Below are 19,967 nucleotides of genomic sequence, written 5' to 3'. Positions count from 1 at the left end.
GACAGATGATGTGTTATATAATTATATACCTGAAATCTATCATTTTATTGACCAATGTCACCCCAATAAAATCGATAAAAAAATAAAAAGTAGAATAAAATGGGTGAGAGAAAAAAAAAATAAAGGTACTTCCTTCCAAGTTAACGAGCACTTGGTGAGGGCCACAAGTGGGTGGCGATGTCTGTATGTCGAATTTTCCGTTCTTGTTGGTGTTTGAGCACTTGCCATCTCCTGCCCCTGAGAAAGGGAGCAGGAAACCGTGCAATGTGTAGAGCAGTATGTTTCTGTTTTTGCCTCATGCCACCACCACAGCAAAGCCTGTGCATTATGGGGATCCTGTCATATTTTTATCCTGCTAATAAGCTGCAGCACCATAAGCTATCTTTTATAAATAAAATGCACCATAACTTAAAGGCTTAAGCCAAACCTACTGAAAGCTCAGATTGGTAATAGCCAGAAACCCTGGAATCTTTGACCCAGCTCACTCCTTACCCCTATTTCCAAAGAGCCCATGTTGTATCTTGATTATTTCTCTAGTTCATTACCCCACACTTCATTAAATATTGATATTTCTTACCCTAACACTTCTTGACTGAGAATGTTGTACTCTCTTCTTTTTTTCTATAAGATAGTCAATTTTTGTATTAGAACAAAATATTATAGGAATTCAAAGAATTATTATTATGAGCATCACCATGTTTTGATACCAGTTTGTTTGTTTAATTTATATATTTTCTCATTTTCTATCTTATTCAGAAAATGATAGTAGTTTGAACTTCAAAAAACAGTGTTTTCATCTTTGGTAATTATGTGTTGCTCATCTGGGCAAAGGAAAATACCAGAAAAGCAAGAAAGTATGTTCTGTATCCAATATAATGGTTTATATTAATGTACTCATATCAAACAAATCTTCATTAATAGAGTTAAGAAACATTATTATTATTATGAAGGTTTTTAAGTAAGTTCAGTGGCTCTTGTATTAAATATCTTTACTCTGAAAAAGTAACACCATTTAAAATGTAATTATTTTAGCCGAAACCGGTTTGGCTCATGTTAGAGCATTGGTCTGCAGATTGAAAAGTCCCAGGTTTGATTCTGGTCAGGGGCATGTACGTTGGTTGCGGGCACATCCCCGGTGGGGGGTGTGCAGGAGGCAGCTGGTCAATGTTTCTCTCTCATCGACGTTTCTAGCTCTCTATCTCTCTCCCTTCCTCTCTGTAAAAAATCAATAAAATATATTTTTTAAAATAAATTTAAAAAATAATAAAATAAAATGTAATTATTTTAAATGTATATATCCAAGTATTCCTAATAATTGTAAGTCTACATAGAATTATTTAAGAGAATGGTAACACATATTAACTATTCTAAACAAAATAACAAGTATGGCTATGAGAAACAATATCTTGAGTTAATGCCAATAATAGGAGTTGCTACTGGATTTTTAAAGACCAAAACCAAAAATATGCTAATAGTATGACTTGGTTTGGAAAAATAGCTTCCCACTGTTCCTACCTACCTAATCAAAATATTTATGGTTTGTGAAAGTACCTTCATTCTATGTTAGAAACTGTAATTAGTAGGTGCTCATTTACATGCAACTGGATTCGCTCCATTAAACCTGACTGTTCTTGCCACTAGGTACCACTCCCGTATGGAGACCAACCACTCTGTACAGCTCTCAGGAGAACCCCAGTCAGCACCTCCTGAGGGCAGCTCATCGTTACCCAGTCAAAATGGCCTGGGGAAGCCAGGTGAGCAGGATTCCTCAACCCCACTCCAAGCACCACTGAGGGAGGCAGACATGAAGCCTGAAACGAGGGCTCATGACATCTCTGAAGAGCTGAATAGGCAACTGGAAGACATCATTAACACGTATGGGTCTGCTGCCTGCACAGCAGGGAAAGAGACCTCTCCCATGGCCAAGGAACAGCCTGAGAACACAGAACCAGCTGACAACGGGGACAGAGACTGTGAGGAAGCCACTGAAGAGACCGAGAGAGATCCAGTGGCTTCTGGAGAGCCACCTGCAACCAAAGAGCCTGCCAGCAATAAAGAGCAAAAACTGGAAAAGAAAATCCTAAAAGGATTAGGCAAGTAGTCACATTCTATATTATGCTTTTTCTTTGAATTATTTCCAAAGGGGAACTTCCTCCAACCTTTACTAAAAGACCATCTCATATTTGAATTACTACAGGGTTTCCCTACACTTCTCTTGCTATACTTGCTTCCAGCTGCTTTCCCTCAATAGAGTTGAAGTGAACTTTCAATGTGTTATCCACCTCCGCCCTGTCCTTAATGATTTAATTCTTAGAACAAAGAGCAAAATTCTTAACATAGTCTTTCAGCCCTAATGGTCTAACCCCAACCATTTTTTCCCCAGCTTTATCTCACATCGCTCTACCCCACAACATCCCCTTCCTGAACACTCTGCCCCTATCATCACCACTTCCACAGCTGCCTAATAACTAGTCATTCTGATCTTCTCCTGCAGTTTTTTAAACCTGCCGCAGGGCCTGCCTACATCCTATGTTTCTACCTAGAAGTGGGTCCCCATTCCCCAGTTCAGCCATTAGGACACTTACCTCATCATCTGGCTTACAACTCAGACGGCATTTTCTTAGCTGACCTATAGATGAAGTCTTACTTTTTTCTTACTATGTATCTTTCCTTCCTAGCATAGATAGGCATTTAAGCGAGTACATTTATTCTGTGATTATTTCATTAATTATTCCATTCATCTTCTCCACTAGCTCCTTCTTCAAGAGTGGGACAGGGATTGTGTACATATTTGCACATCATCAGAGGCCTAGGGTCCAGGACAATGGATAGCACATGCTAGGTGGTCAATAAATATTTGTTGTAAGGATGAATGGATGAAGAAATGGAAGTTGTTTAAATCAAAGCAAGTGGAATTTGGATTTAAACAAAATATAAATGTTGGGATTTGTCCATATAAATTGACTGTCAGATCACTTAGTAATATATCCCATTACTGTATAAAATGTTTTTTATTTAACAAAACTCTTCAGAAATGTGTCAATTTCAGAATGTCAACAACTTCAGAAAATATTTTTACTCTCGTTATTTCATTGGTTCAGCAAATACTTATTAATGTTTCCACTATATGAGATACTGTGCTTAAGTGCACAAAGATAATTAAATTGTCTTGGCCTTTTAGTCAAGGAGTCTAGGTGTGAAGAGGAAAAAAAATGTAAACTAATTATATTACATAGGGTAAGAGCTAGAGAAGGTGCAGGAAATTGTTAGGAGTGCCATGTGGGATTGGTAACATCAAAAATGGCTGTGAAAGAAGGGTGAGAGAATTAATGCTTTAGCTAGGAATGAAAGCATGTTACTTTGCATATGAATGTTCCTTTGCTTGTCCTCCTTGGTGAATTTTACTGAAACACTCACTATAAATGCCACCTCCTATGTGAGACATTTCCTGTCATGCCCAGGTAGAGTTAGCATCACGTTTCTTAGTTCATTATTACATTTCCTGCAGCAATCATTTGTTTATATAGCAGCCTCCCAAGCTGGATGGAGAATCTATCAAAGGCAGTGATCACATCTTATTCATTTCTGAAAGACAATGTCGCAGAGTGAAAGGTTGTGAGCTATTGTAACTAGAACTCGATTTGTACTCCAGTAACAGATTATCTGTCAACCCAAAAGTATGTCTGTGCTGGCATAGGACATCACTGTGATGCTTAAAGCCCATTCCTGGCAATGCCTTCAAAAAGGGCTAAAAGACACATTCAAATAGCCTACTTGACCCACCCAGCACAAGATTAACCCAGATAATACCAAGTTCCAATGTGCAAATTCTCTAGTGTTTGAGAACTTGGGGAAGGAGAATAAAATGGCAGTGTGTTACAAGCTATTTTTTCCCCCTCTATCCAGGACATCTCAAAAAAAGTCTCTTAGCATTAGTAATTGTTAAATGTTCCATAAGACAAGAGAAAAATCCCATGCAGAGGTGAATGATTTTAGGTGTTTCTAACCAGAAAAGTTATTTTGCTTTCTCACTCTAAAACTACCTCCACATAGGAATTTGCATATGTTGTACTGAGGGGGATATGAAGAACGTAGGAGTAAAGTTAAAGATGGCCAATTTTGGTTTCTATTCTGTTCATGAATTATTTCAAAATCTGTATTAACCTCATAATTACCAAATAATTTTAAAAATTAAGAGAAAATAAATTCCACAACTCTAATTCTGCCACTACGCAAAAGTTCCCAAATTTCAGTTGAATGTGTTTGATCAGAACCAATGTTTGTGAACCAGAGTGCCCAGGTGGGTCCACTCTAATTACTGGGTCCAAGCTGCTGACCCTTCCATGCCATTCCTCTGGACACCATCCGAATATTCTTCCAATCACTGTACTATTTCAACTACAGTATGAGTTAAGACAACATTTTAGGCTAATCTTAATATGCAGTAACCACTATTCTAAATATTATTTCAGTTGCCTGCAAAAGATTTTAATAGGCTTCTTGGCCATTTATCAATTAAATGGCACTGCATATCATCTAGATCAATGGTTTTTCAACTTAACTGTGTATTAGAATCAAATACAGAATTTGTCAAAAATGCCGCTCCTTAGCACAAAGATTCAGAATTAGTAGGTCCATGGCACCCTAGGTAATTTTGACACAAATGGATTGTAGAAGCAATGGTTCTGATGCTTCTGAAAATGCTTCTTCCACCTTTTGGGAAATATAAAGTGCCAGCTATGATCCTCTTTGAAAATCTATCTAGCTCTTTGGGGAATTTTATTAAATCACTAGAGACCTGGTACATGGGATTCAGGCACTGGTGGGGGATGTGGCCCTCGGGGATCAGCCCACTGCTGGTTCACTACTCATCCCTGTCAGCTGAGTGGCTGTGAACCACCCTCTAAGTGGCTGCTTCCTGATCCGGGATCTTCCATGGAGCTGGAGCACTCACCTCTTCATGGGACCCAGTTGGAGCTGGGCCCAGAGACAATGGCACTGAGAGGTGGCAGAGTAGGCCTCAGTCCCAGGGTGGCCATAAACCTGCCTCCCAGCCTCTGGGTCAGCTCTGCAAGCCCAGCGGCAGCACTGTGTGACCTGTAGACATCCGGAGGAGGTGGCAGGGAGCAAAGAGCAGGAGCCTGGGGCAAGGAAGCAATGATCGTAGTCTGGATTCCTACCCATCAGCCCAGGGTTCACAGTGGGAGCAGCCACTCATCCCAGACAGCCAAGCAGTGCTCCCACTGTGGTAGCACACTGACCACCAAGGGGCAGCTCCTGTGTTTAGCATCTGCCCCTTGGTGGTTAGTGCTCATCATAGCAACTGGCCAACAGGTTATTCTGGTTGTTCTGCCATTCGGTCGCTGGGATTTCATTATATAGGACTAGAGGCCCAGTGCATGAAAATTCATGCACTGGAGGGGAGGGGGCCCCTCAACCCAGCCTGCCCTCTCTCACAGTCTGGGAGCCTTCAAGGGCAGGAGGTGACCTGGCGATCAGGGGAAAGAGATGCCCCATAACACCTCTGCTACTGTCACTGTTGGCAGCACAAGCCTCAGCCAACCCTAGTTACCTGAGCCTCGGGTGGCCCTGGGCAGCTGGGTAGCCACCATCCGAGGCTTGCCTGTGCCTTGCCTGAGCCTTGGGTGGCCTTGGGCGGCTGGGGGGCTGAGGGAACTGGGGGACTCCAAAGGCAGGCATGGGGAGCTGTGCACTTGCTGCCTTGGTGGGACTGAGGGGACTGGGTGCTGCCATATTTGAGGGTGTGGCAGTCAATTAGCATATTCCCTCCTTATTGGCTGTAGGCACCACCATCTTTGAGGGCAGGCAGTCAATTAGCTTATTCCCTCTTTATTGGCTATGGGCACAGCCATCTTTGAGGGAGGGGTAGTCAATTAGCATATCCCTCCTTGCTGGCTGTGGGAGCCACCATCTTTGCGATGGTGTGAGTGCCAATTAGCATATTCCCTCTTTATTAGATAGGATTCTACCCATACCTGAAGATATATGCTTAGACTTCATTTATGTACTTGATCAAAGATGAGTTTTTAATTATTACATGTTTATCAAGCAATATTTGCTTTATTAGTATTTTTAAGGTTTTGAAATGTTCTGACTCTCCCAAAACCTTCCAACTTAGGGATATTGATAATTTCAGACTAAGTTAAAATTTCCCTAACTGCCAGAATTCTCTGACCTTTAATATAGCATACAACAATGAAAATCTCCAACAGTGATGAGCATAGTTTACAACATTTCCTAAACGTATTGGACCACAATACCCTTCTTTCATGGAACATTTGTACATGTCCCTACAACCCAAGCACTTAAGACTTATTTGTCCTATAGAGGCTGCATATCCTCCCACAGTCAACACCCTGTACACTGGAACAGTTGGGGGAACATTTTAAACCTCCTTAGTTTTTAGAGGCACTTTTTCCTAAGCATCTGAACTGAAAAAAACACACACAGAGATTCCACATTAGAGAGCACCATGACTTACCTTGTTAGCATCTAAAGTATCCCCCTTGCTCCCTCACACCATCCTCCAGACTCATAAGTGTCTTATTAATCATTTTTTTGATAACATAATGTGGGCTGCACAAGCACCACATAATAACAAGCACAAAACAATGATAAAATGTAATATACCTTCTGGTATTTAAGTTGATAACTGATCATATAGGAAATCAGTTTGAAGCATAAGCCCAAGAGAAAAACAGAACTGATATGCAGGTCCATTTTGAGTTCAAACTCCATCTAGTCAACCCACTAATTTTATAGACAGGGAAATGGAAGACCAGATAGTTTTAAAGACTGGAAGGAAAGAGAGGGGAAGAGGAGTGGGAGGGAGGATATTCAACTAATTGATGTGATTGTGAGATTACTCATAATGAAAGCAAAGGGAAGATCTAAAGTTATTAATATTGCAGAACCAAATATACATAGACATAAAAAAAATCCGTATATTGGTTGAGGAGCATTCATTTAGCTCACTTAATGTGTTTTCATCTTTTAGTTACAGGTGAGTTTCAGTTCTACTTTCTGAAGGGTACCTTGATGAAGACATTCCCTTTCTAAAGTGTCTTCAGCCATTTACTTACTTTGCCTTAGAATGGCCACTTGCCCTGATGATCTGTTTCATCCACTTTAGCTTGATTTCTAGTTTCACTGTGAGATGGAAACAAAATGCTGCTTTGAAACAAATTCTCAATTTTCTGGAAGAGATGGCAGGAGACCAGATAAATTCATGGGGAAGAAAGATCAGCAGAGACTGAAAGGTTCACAATAGATTCACAGGGAAGATAAAACTTAGGCCAGATCCTGAAAGGAGAGGAGAATCTGAAGAAGAAGGTGGAAGAAGAGAAAAAAAATTTCTCTCAAGCAAAATAATCAGTACTCTCTTCCTGTTCTTTCTAATATTTTTATTTTATTTTAAGATTTGCTTTGTTTTATTTTTCCTAGAATAATTTCCTCATTACTAGACTTGGAGATTTTTTTTCTTTTAAAGAAGTTTTTCTTTATAGTTATAGCCAAGGAATTGCTAGTAGTTTAAACACATTAACAGAACTAATAAGAAGTCCAAAATCACTCTCCAAATGAGTGAGAAGCCAAAATTCCAATTACATGTAATAAGGTCACTAAAATACAAGAGAAATAAAATGTCAGCTGAATGGAAAACAATGTGACTAGAAAACAGAGGAAAGATAGTATTTTCAGAATTGATGTAATTAGTAAAAACAAGCAAAGCAAACAAAACCATGACTATATGAGGTAACAGTGAAGGGGGAAGAGAATCTTTATAAATTTTAAAAGTGGACCAGAACATTTGAAGTAAACCAATATGTCAACCAAACAATGTTGTTTTTTGTTATTATCTGTATCAAGCTAAAAATAGTTAAAGCTATTTCAGTTATGCAATCATCAAATTTTAAAGGTTGAACTCATAATCCATTTAGTGAACCCACTAATTTTATAGGCAGGAAAAATTGGGCACAGAAAGTTTAAGAGTCTGTAAAAAGGTCACTCAACTAATTGGTGAACAATGCAGTCAGTTCTAGAACCCACGTCCCCCAACCTGAGTCCAGTGTGAATTTAACTCTACTATTCTTCCTGTATACATACATCAATACATACATATTTCCCTTAAAAGGTATCTATAGGTGTTCAGGAATTATTTGTATTACACTCATTATCTTTAAATTATGTTAGAGGGCAAACAAAGCTAACATTAAAATATTCTGGGTCTAACATTTGAAAAGAACATTCACAGTTTTTTTCTTGCTTTAAGCTTCTTCCACCACTTTTGGAAATCAGAGAGAAGATAGGCGCACATGTGTATTCAAGACCAAATTTTAGCACCAAAGTTCTAAAAGACCATTTTACAAGAGAAAAAGCAGTTTTGAACACTCATTAAACCTATACAATTTATCACAAAATTTGCATACATAGTTATCATGCTGCTAAAAGTTTAAGAAAAATCCCAGTCCACATTTCTATAGATAACTTCATTGTCTTAATTTAAGGCTTTTAGTTTCTTTGATGTAGAAATAATTCCTTTATATTCCAATACTCCTGCAGTCTACAATATCATCGATGGCCAGAGCCATGTGACATGGCTGTTCTTGCAGCACAGGTGGCTCTTCTTTTGTGTAGATTTCAACCAAACTGAGCATTCTGTAGGGTAATGGCCATGTGCCACCATATGCCTTGCCCAGTTTTAATGAGGGCTTCAGGTCAATCCTGTGCTTTCTTTATGACTAATTTCACAACCATGTTGCTTTTGAATGACACACTGAGGAGAAGACAGATCATCTCCTCCCAATAAATGACCCTGAATAAAGTAATGTTTCCTCTTGTGACCAACACTGCCACCAAATGACCCCATTTCTATGGAACTATAATTATAGCCTTTCTTAAAAGATGAGCAAATCTCTTTGAGTATTCCCCTCCTCCATGATAATCCCATACACCACTCCAGCCCAGCAAAATCAATGAAAGCTTAAACATAAGTTCTCTGGTGTTGCTAATTTATGAATTCTACACATGCCTGATTCTGATTTCTTGGATTTTTGTTGTTGTTGAAGGGAGAAATCACTTTTGAAGAGTTGGTGATGTTTCTGAATGTCATTCTTCTATACAAAATAACAGCATATGGGAAGAGACCTCAGTGAGTGTGATGATCAAAAAAAGAGAGCAACCCTTTTCTCACATTTAAAGAAAACAAAAAGGAGAAAGATATTAAATGTGGGGGGAAGAGAGCCATTGGCTCAACTCAAGTGTTTCTATTTCCCCCCCCACAAATGAGATACATAATGGTTTTATGTGTCCATACTCACACTAGTGTACACTAAATGTCACCGGTGACAGTAAGACCTATCTTTCCTTTAGTCCAGTGGTCAGCAAACTCATTAGTCAACAGAGCCAAATATCAACAGTACAATGATTGGAATTTCTTTTAAGAGCCAAATTTTTTTAACTTAAACTTCTTCCAATGCCACTTCTTCAAAATATTATAGACTCGCCCAGGCCGTGGTAGTTTGTGGAAGAGCCACACTCTAAGAGGCCAAAGAGCCACATGTTGCTCACGAGTCATAGTTTGCCGACCACAGCTCTAGTCAGTCACACAGTATTCATTTGACGCTAGTGTGCACTGGCTGGCTTTGTTTTGTCCCGTTGTTACCTACATTCGATGAGCACTGTCACGGAGCAAGCACTGTGCTGGCAGTGCAGGGTCTTGCCTTTCAGAGATGACACTAACTCAGGACAGCAGTCTTTACGTGGGCACCTTCCCCAAACTGAAGACAAGAGTGAAGGGACGGCCTGACCTGTACCATGCAAACTCATCCCTGCTGCTAGAGAAATAACTCAAAGCCCCTGAGGAAGGGAAGGGGAGGAGAAGGGAGGGGAGGGGAGGGGAAGAGCAGTGATTGTCAGTTTAAAGGTGCATGTTATCCCAGGCCATGACTGGGGAGCTGATGGGGCACCTCTCACACCCACCTTCTCCCCTATCTTAGCCCACATCTCTAATCTGAACTGACTCACTGGACAAAGATAGACAAAACCAGCTGTTAGGAATGAGGTCATTTTTTATTTTTTATTTTTTCAAAAATAGTTTCCTTTCATTTCTCTTGGCTTCCCTGGCATCAAAATTCCACAAGGGAGTGAAGTGATTTAGAGCAAGTAGACAAACCTTGGATTTGGGCCTTGGCTCTGCCAGTACTAATCATGTAACTTCGGACTCCCTGGGCCTTAGGTTCTTGTCTAAGAATCAGTTGTCTGTGTGCTCTTTGAAGTTCTTTCTAGACCTCAAGTTCTCTGAAGCCATTCGAGTTAACAGATTTATCAAATAAAAACAAAGGATGGCCAGGAACATTTTAATTCTAGATAAATGATACATATTTTTTTTAGAACAACTATATTCCATGTCCTGTATTTAACCTGGCAACCCTAATTTCATTATTTCTCTTCTTATCCGGGATGAAAGCAAAAAGTCCAGCAAACAGGAAATGCTTGTTCATGAGGGAAAGGTTGTCCAAATCTATAATAATAAAAACATAATATGCTAATTATACGGAACGTCCTTCCGGACGTCCTTCCTTTAGGACAAAGCCACAGCAGGCGGGGGCCAAGGCAGAGGCAGCGGCAGCCCTTGCATGAATTTCGTGCATCGGGCCTCCAGTTGTTAATATTCTTAAATATATTTATATTGAGAAACATGGGCTCCAGTGTGGGGCTTGACCTATTCTGATTAGACTGAGTGGTTGTCATTCTGTTCCACCCTGATTGGACTTTTGAAAATGTACACTCAGTGGTACAAGTAGGCCTCGGGGTCCCTCTCCTCCTAATGGGTACTTAAAGACAAGATTTCTGGGCACCACAGGAAGGCAAACTGGACAGTTTGAGCTGAACACAAAAGGAGGAACTATGGAGCGGAGGTGGAAAGAATCTGAGGATTACCATCCAATAATCATGAACAGATGAGTTTTTAGTATAGCATAAACCCATACTGGGAGCGGAAAATGAAACTGCCAACAGAGGTTAAGTCCTGGGAGCGAGAAGGGAAGGCCTAGGAAGGCTTAACCTCTCCACAAGTGTAAAACACAAGGCCCGCGGGCCAAATTCGTCCCGCCAGGCCTTGCAATGTGGCCCGCACCGCGCTGTCATCACTGCACTCCGCTGCGTTTCCATCACAATGACAGTTTATGACTGTTCAGTAAACCATTCGGCCCGCGATTTAGGCTGGATTTTAGATTTTGGCCCCTTCTCTGATTGAGTTCGACACCCCTACTAACCAAAGAGACACACAAAGGCCTGGAAAAGACCTTGCATGTTATGGGTCCATTTTCTTTATCTGTTGATTTTACTCCCTGCTTGATAGGAAATATGATCAGAGTTATTTCCACCCAAAACTCATGGATGGGCTCATGCACAGAAACAAGAGAATATGATTCCCCCAAAAGAGAGAAAGAAAGGTACTAAAAGAATAGCAACACACACACACACACACACACACACACACACACACAAAAGACAAAACTGTCTAGTTTCTCTGTTTTGGGCTGGAATTATAGCAACTCAATGATGGCTGTTTCATAGTAGTCAGAAATTTTGATGGACTTTTGTTTCTTTCTTTTTTAAAATTAATTAATGTGGGAAGTTTGGTGATCTATTCTTTCATAAAGTCAATTTATTTTATTCTTTTGAATATTTTTAAATATTTAAAATTCTATTGAACATTTAGAATATGGGGGTGGGGAGTAACAAGAATGGATCCTTGGGAACTACTGTTATATTGAGAATCTATCATGAGCCTGATGTTGTAGCACACACTTTCACCAACTTCTCAACTAATCCTCACTTACTCTGTAAGGTAGGTGTCATCCAAAATGCCTACCTTTCTTATAGGAGAAGAAAATGATATCTGAGGCTCAGGTTAAGTGGCTTGGTCCGAGCTGGATAGTAACTAGCAAATGACATGATAGATGTGATTCTAGCCCATATGATCTGAATTCAAGCTCAACACTTACTTTTAAAAACATCTTCACTGTTCTTGTTTTCTCTTAAGGCAAAGAAGCCAACCTGCTAATGCAAAATCTAAACAAGTTGCAGACACCTGAAGAAAAGCTTGATTTTTTATTCAAGAAGTATGCCGAATTGGTAAGATCTTTGATTAACTCTTTTTGTCCAAAAGAGCTGAGAAAAGGGGGCTGTTCATTTTTTAGGTACATCATTACCACCATGACTGGTTAGCTCAAATAAGCCAAAGCTAAAATTTATAAAAGCAAAAATTTCTATAGGAAAAAAATAAAAAATCCAAGGAATAGCAGCCGAGTGGGGAAAGAAGATAGTGCTGGAGTCTATTCCACCTTTGAGTACATGTGTAATTTGGGGGATGGAACAGAAAATTACAGATAACTGAAAATTCTGGATATTTTAAAGTTCTTTTTGGCTTTGCAGTAAAACAAAAGGCAAACTTTCCATTCTGTGTTCAGGTTTTTGGAGGGACTTCCCTCAGGAAGAGGGTTGAGTTAATACACCCCCTCAGTTTGTGACACATTCTCATTTAGTCTTGATGACTTTTCAGTTTCAGTTAACTAATTAGTTATTCACTCATTTATTCTCTTTGATCTACATTCTCCAACCCGTCTTCCTCCCCCCTTCCCCCTCCCCCCCCGCCCCCCCCGCCCCCCCCACCCCCCACCCCCCCGCCCCTTCCCCCCCCCCCCCCCCCCCCCCCCCCCCCGCTTATGACATAGTGTTTGGTGTGAACCATATTGAGCCCAGTTCTAGGTCCTCCCCATTCAGTCTCCCTCACAAAAAGTCAAGGCTATTGGAGGAAAGGCAGCCCCTCCCAGACCTCAGAGAAGCCAGGATGTGTGTTGTTTCCTCACCAGTACTCCTGCAGTGGGCAGGGGGAGCATGCAGTGAAGCCAGCCCGCCTGGTTTCCATGAACCCTCCCCAAACTTGCTGAAGGAGTGACATCAGCAGCCCGTGTACTATGCTGGGGTGTGCAAAGCTGAGTGGTGGCACCCTCGTAAGAGAAACAAGGCAATGTGCTTCTCTCTCACTTTTGCTTGTTTTCTTTAAAAAAATATATATATATATTTAACTTACTTATTTCTGTTAGAGAAGTGGTGACAGAATGAAACTTCTGTCCACTCACACAGCAGAACAATTCCTCCAGGCAGCAGGCTGCCTTCCCCCAAGGGCAGGTTCACCAGGCAGCCAAAGCAGCTAGGAGTCAGGGACTCTCCCTTGCACGGGCCCCTCTGTATACACAGGCCCTGCACATACTCCTCTTTTCTTTATTATGTATTTTTGGTTTTTGGTTTTAAAAAGAGAAACCCCAGAACTGATTGAGCTTCAGGCCCACAAACCCCTTCGGTACCTGATGGAGTAGAATTTGAGTGACCTATTTTCTTTCCTTTTCACTCTAACTTTAGTCCTGTAATCCCAGTTATGAGTCAGGGACTTGCAGTGGACTCACAGAACTTCTAAAATCCTGAGAGACTAGCTTATTGCCTAACTCTGCCAACAATGGGTTTTTAATTATTTTTCATTATATAATCCATATCATTATGATAAGAAAAATGCTAAATACATAATTCAAGTAAAAATATCTCTAATTCCATATTTTTAAAAACAAACTTTGATTTATATATCTTCCTTTCCAGTCCTGCTATATATGCAGAGATACCTTTTATTATAACTACTATCATGAGGTAATATAGTCTTGAACAACAAGAGGGTTAGAGCACTGACCACCTGCATAATAAAATATCTGAGTATAACCTTAGATTCCCCCCAATTTTAACTGCTAATAGCCAACTGTTGACCAGAGCCTTACTGATAACAGTCAATTAGCACACATTTTTGTATGTTATATGTATTATATAGTACTGTATTCTTAAAAAGAATAAGAACAAAAAACATTATTTAAAAATCATAAGGACAAGAAAAATACAATTCCCTGTCCTAGTAGCTCAGTTGGTTAGAGCATCATGCTGATTCATCACGGTTTTGGATTCAATCCCCAGTCAGGGCATATACAAGAAGCAATCAGTGAATGCATAAATAAGTGAAATAACGAATCTATCTTTCTCTCTCTCTCTCTTTCTCTCTCTCTCTTCTTCTCTCAAATCAGTAAAATACACATTTACAATACTATACGTATTTACTGAAAAAACTCCATGCGTTAGTGGACCCATGTAATTCAAACCCATGTTTTTCAAGGGTCAACTGTAATTCGGAATCTGGTATTTTGACTCATATGGCATATATTTTATCATTTAGTTTATAGTCTTCATAATTATATTTTGTAAAAACATTGTCATTTTCCATAAAGTAGACATACCTACTGGTTCTTTAATTTTGGAACATTTAAAATTCCTTCCAGTGTTTGCTGCAGTGAACATTATCACACATTCGATTTGTTCCTGCTCTCTCTTTTTTATATTAGGAAAAATTTCCAGAATTGGGATCACTAAATCAAACAGTATGAATGCCTTTTGTTTTTGTGTGTTAATGGCCATATTGCTTTCCAAAGGAATGGTAGAAATGTATAAAGTAACTATTAGTGTATCAATTTTATTGCAACTTCTTTAACATTGGCTATTAACCATTTATGAACAACTTCAATATCCTAAAATAAATTAGGTGTCAAAAATATTTTTCCAAAAAATATGGCTCCCACTCTCATCTGTCCATCCTGCTCTTTTCAATATTTTTCACATGGTTTTTTCCTTTGCCCCTTCCATGTAGCTATTCATACCAACGCCATGTTTAGTTTCTAGCACCATGCTCCATACTTGACTGGACTGTGTGGCATCCCAGACTCACACAGCATCACACTGAAGAAGCACTTCTCCACTCTACCCAATATTTCCTTCATAAGCCAGGGCTGCTCACCGTGGCCCCAGGGAACTCCCAGCATCTGCTCACCATCTAGCCAAGCAGTTATCCCCATGGAGGTTACTCTTCCAGAGATCCTCCTCAATTCAAACCTTACTTACTATACCTTGACATTTGTATCATGTCTAATAAATGTTAAAACCCTAAAGAGCATTCTAGAAATCACAGGAGAAAATGAATCCCCCCAAAAAAACCATTAACTTTACTTTTTAGAAAGAAAAAAAATTATGAGAAGTCTTAATCTTTTACTTGGAGACTAAAACCTATTTTCCTGCTCACTGGTTTGAATATTAATACAGAAAGTGTCTGAAATATAAGTGTTAGTATAGAATAAATCATCAAATTCAAAGCTGTGAATCAGAATGCCACTCCAGCTCACTCATCCTTTTAGATTTGGAGTTTTGTAATAGTATCTAGTATGGTATTCATTTATAAATTAGGATAAGTTCATAAATAAATAAGAACATCTCATGACTAAATTAAGAAATGAGCTAGGAGAAATATTTTTGCAAATTTCCTCAATAGTAATGTAGTTACAAAAACTTCGCTAACACTATTGTGATTTAGTTCTTGGCACCAATTTTACTTTTTTAATTTAATAACACAAAAGAGAGAACAAGAGAACTTTCAGATAAAAATCCTATATGCCTGTTACAAGTGTATAGAACTGTGTCTAAGTGCATTGTTGAACCACAAAGCCAGCAACAGACTGAAGTTGACTCAGTTACAATATGTTTGTTTTCATTAACCAAGTCACTTCATATGCATTCACGTAAATCTGAACTAATTATACAAAATAAGCCACACTCTAAAATAAAAATAAAAATTATCAGAGTTAAGGGTTTTTATTTAAAGCAAAGCAAGACTGACCTAGCTAAATTGCAGATGTGCATGATCTTGTATAAACTACAACATTAAATGGTTGATGAGCAAGCACAGATTATCACTTCTAATTTATGAAACACATGTCGGTATCCTCCTCCTGACACTCAGATCAATCACAGAGGGCAGGTTCCCCCGGAGGGGGCAGTTTAGCACACCATGGGACAGCAGGAAATATCTATCTGGAGATATTTTGGATGTCACAATCGGGGTTAGGGGGTATGCTACCAGCATCTGGTGGGTAGGGGTCAGAAATGCTGCTGAACAGTGCACAGGACAGCCCCCAAAACAAGAAAATGATCTGGCCCAAAAGATCAATAGTGCTAAGGCTGAGAAATGCTAATATATGGTTTAATATTCAAAGGGTAAAGTCTAAAGCATAAAGGCAACAATATATAAATTTCAAGAAAGAACAACAAATCATTTTCAGTCTATACATAAGTATGAGACGTTTCACCCCTATCTAATGAACATATGCAAAGTGAAATGACCTCATATATCCTGTAAACAGGAGGTGAGCATGAAATAAAATATAACTGATTTTTCCAATTGAAATTCAAGAAGGATATCAATATTTATAGTAATATGGGCCTCGTTTTTTTTCTGATGTTAATTCTCACTAATAAGTAAATATTTCCCAAAAGTATGAAGATAAACTATTGTGTATGACTATCCTCACCTAAATGTGGCGAGGGTGTATCATGATCATTTCTGTGTGGCAACAGTAAAACCATTTGTGAATTGAAGAAAGTGGGACAGTCCTGTTCATCTAGTTCAGAAAGAGCAAGTGCTTCCTCAAGATAAGGTAACTGAGATACCCATCAGGACTCATGCCCCGGGTGTATTCATTGGCCTTGGGCTCTGTGAGGCACCAGGAACACCCAGGTCCTAAAGCATAAAGGGGCTTCCCAGAGCTTTCCCTCTTCCTTGGGCAACAAGGTCATTATTAAGATAAGTATGTACCTGGCTTAACCAGCGTGATTCAAGTAATCAGACTGAGTCCAGCAGAGGGCATGGCTCTGGACAAAGGACTGCACTTACTTGTGGTCACACTGAATGTCAATCTGAGATCCACTCTAGCGTGCGCTAGTCTCTGAGGGCTGCTGAAGGCTGATACTCAAACTGCCCCAACTCAATGAGAATTCCATAAAAATGTTGCCAAATTTGCCCTGGCCAGTTGGCTTAGTCAGTTGGAGCATCATCCCATACACCAAAAGGTTGTGGGTTTGATTCTGGTCAGGGAACATACCTAAGTTTCGAGTGCCATCCCTAGTTGGGCACATAGATGAGGTAACCAAACAATGATTCTCACTTAGGTGTTCTTTATTCTCTCTGTTTTTCTCCCTTCCTCTCTCTCTAAACTCAATAAAAAATATATCCTTGGGTGAGGCTTTTTAAAAATGTTGCCAAATTTATCAAATAAAAATACAGAACAGTCAGTTAACTTTTCACTTCAGGTAAACAAACAACAAATTTATTTAGTAAAAGTATGTCCCATGCAATACGTTGGATATATTAATATCTTTACTTAAAAAAATTATTCCTTATTTATTTGAAATTCAATTTTAAGTGGTCCCATGTTTTATCTGGCAACCTACCCAGATCTTGAGGATTCTGAGATGGAAGGTCCGGAGTGCACTGGCTCCACTTTCCACGCCGTCCCTGATGCTTGTTATGGCTCCTGGAGGAGGGGAGGGAGGCCCCACAGTGCTCAGCAGAAACAGCAGACATGATTTATTCGGCATAAGCACGAGGGGTGTATGAATGGGCAGAGAGCAGTGTGGGAACCCCTTTCAGGCCTGCGTGGTTCAGTCTTCTGGTTTAGGGTTCTGGTTCTGGAGAAGGCCGCACACAAATGAAGAGACTTGAAAAGTATTAATTTGGGAATATTGGGGTCAGGCAGGAACCCACCTCTAGTGGGAGCACTACACACTGCTCTGGCCTTGCTATCCCTTTTATTGAGACTATGGGATACACCCATAGGCCTTAGGCAGGAAATGTCAATACAGGAATTTACATAAGACAAATAGAGGTGGAAGCTGCTGCAGCTAACAATGTCTCAACTGAACAATAAGTGATTAGAGCAATTAAGGTTGTTGATCAACCTTCTTGATTCCCTGTCCACATCTTTCTACTCCTGAGGACAATGACCGGTTTCCAGCAGGGCAGGGCACATTACAGATACTAGTCATCATGCTGAGTTGTGCAGTGGCCATTTGTGAAATTTTTGAAATTGCCAATGCTTAGTCAAGGGGTGCCTTCTCCCCCTATATCACATCCCACAAACTTCATCTTCTTTCTACCAGGAGGCTGCTTTTTTCCCTTACGCTTTAAAATAGTTTCAATAAGCTTATTTTGAGAAAGTATTGAGAACTACAGGTAAACCAAGCATACACACATTGACCATAGCCCCAATGCTGGGCACTAATTAGTATGACTTCTGGCATACTAATTAATTTACAGATTCTGATACATGCCTTTCTAATATGGACTGGCATCATTAGAGAGACTCAAGGGAGCTAACCCTAGACCATGAAAAAGAAGATAAAAGTAAGAAGAGGTCACTAATAATAGTGATGATAAGGAAAAACCTGTGAATGTTGAGCTGTGAAAACAATATCTACTACAGAGGTAACATTGGTGAGGATCATTTGATTCCAGAGGGACAGTGATCATAACCAAGAAAATATTTCCAAACAACCACAGAGTGATCTTTAGGCATCTCCTCTTTTTTATTAACTCAAAAGAGACTCTTGCCATTTCCTTTTGCATCCCGCACGCCCCTGTCTAGCTGGATGAACATCGCACTGAGCAAAAGACTTTAAAGCTCCTACAAAAGAAACAGACCCAGATCCAAAAGGAAAAGGACCAGTTACAAAGCGAACACAGCAGAGCTATCCTCGCTCGGAGCAAACTGGAGAGTCTGTGCCGGGAGCTGCAGAGACACAACAAGACACTGAAGGTAAGGGTGGTCAAGGCCCTGCGTAGCACCTTCCGGCTGCTGCATAGACACAGGCCTCTGTACTCCTGGAAAGAGCCCGAGTTTCAGAATCAGAGAGACTTGGGTTCAGATACTAGCCCTGCCACTTGCTCACTTGTGACCTTCTATGAATTATTTTACCTCCCCAGGCCTGTTTCCTCATCCATAAAAGGGGGATTATAGGAACTTCACTGTGTGGTTGGGGGGAAATGAAATGAGGGCACATATATACGTTGTCCATACAGTGCCTGACACTGAACAGGCCCTTAGTAAAATGCATGCCATTCCCCTTGCCTTTTTCTTAGGTTGAGCTTGTTTAGTTTTGTTTCTTAGGTAGGCTTTCATTCTACCCTTTAAAATACAAACTTGTAAAAATACGACATTTTTATATGATAATGAAATCTGCATGACATGAATTAAATTAACTGACAGGGTAAAGCAAAATGGAGAGCCAAAATGTCAATAGTCATCTGAAAACAGAAGTTAGTTGAGAAAACACTGAAGCTCTTCAGACTTAATTATTCAATCTCAAAATAATGGACTGACCACTTCATTCAGCCTGCATGGGCTTCATTAATTACAGCGCAAGCCTCTAGCAGTGTGCTTAATTTGATTACACACAGACACTAGTTCCATTCAATGAAGCAAGATGCAGGCCTCTCCGAGATAATACTTCATGTGTCCACAATCCCCCTTCTAGCGGAAGATCCTAAAACTTCTGACAAACAAGTGTTAATTAGATGCCAATATTCCTGGAAGAGAGTTATTATTAGATGTGTTTAAAAGGAAATACTTAAAGAAACAGAGAGGTTAAAATCACTAATGAGTTTGTACAATGAAATTAGGAAAAAAGATAGAAGGGGATAATGTCTCCTCATATTCAAAAAATGCTCTTTGATATCTGGGAAATGGGAAGCCATCGTGATGAATTCTAAGGCCCAAAAGCCTGGGTTGTAGGAGATAAGCTTCTGGCATCTCTTCAATCAGGGCTCTAAGGACAATGAGATTAGATGGGGGCCTGGGGAGGGGAGGATCATCCACAACTCAAGATATGGGCTCCAAGAATAGCGCTCTGTGTTTACACAAATCTCCTGACTTTCACTAGTGCTCTATAGAAAGGAGAGACATTAACCAGGCACAGTGGGAAGATTTATCAACCAAGAGATGTAAAAGTGGAACAATGTGCCAAGG

The 19,967-nt window shown here is 39.9% G+C and overlaps 1 protein-coding gene across 1 annotated transcript in view; it reads left to right on the top strand.

The window, feature by feature from the left end:
* The window catches only part of TXLNB (taxilin beta), a 44,227-nt gene that overhangs the window by 1,253 nt on the left and 23,007 nt on the right, over positions 1-19,967 (top strand). The window contains exons 2-4 of the mRNA XM_036414955.2: positions 1,642-2,093; positions 12,068-12,159; positions 18,588-18,758. Coding sequence (XP_036270848.1) covers positions 1,655-2,093; positions 12,068-12,159; positions 18,588-18,758 — 702 coding nt within the window. The 5' untranslated portion in view covers positions 1,642-1,654. The remainder of the gene's footprint in view (positions 1-1,641; positions 2,094-12,067; positions 12,160-18,587; positions 18,759-19,967) is intronic.

This window comes from Pipistrellus kuhlii, unplaced genomic scaffold, assembly GCF_014108245.1.
Source record: "Pipistrellus kuhlii isolate mPipKuh1 unplaced genomic scaffold, mPipKuh1.p scaffold_m20_p_5, whole genome shotgun sequence".
Taxonomy (NCBI): domain Eukaryota; kingdom Metazoa; phylum Chordata; class Mammalia; order Chiroptera; family Vespertilionidae; genus Pipistrellus; species Pipistrellus kuhlii.
The sequence above is the reverse complement of the archived record's forward strand: the minus strand, read 5'-3'. Positions and strand labels throughout refer to the sequence as shown.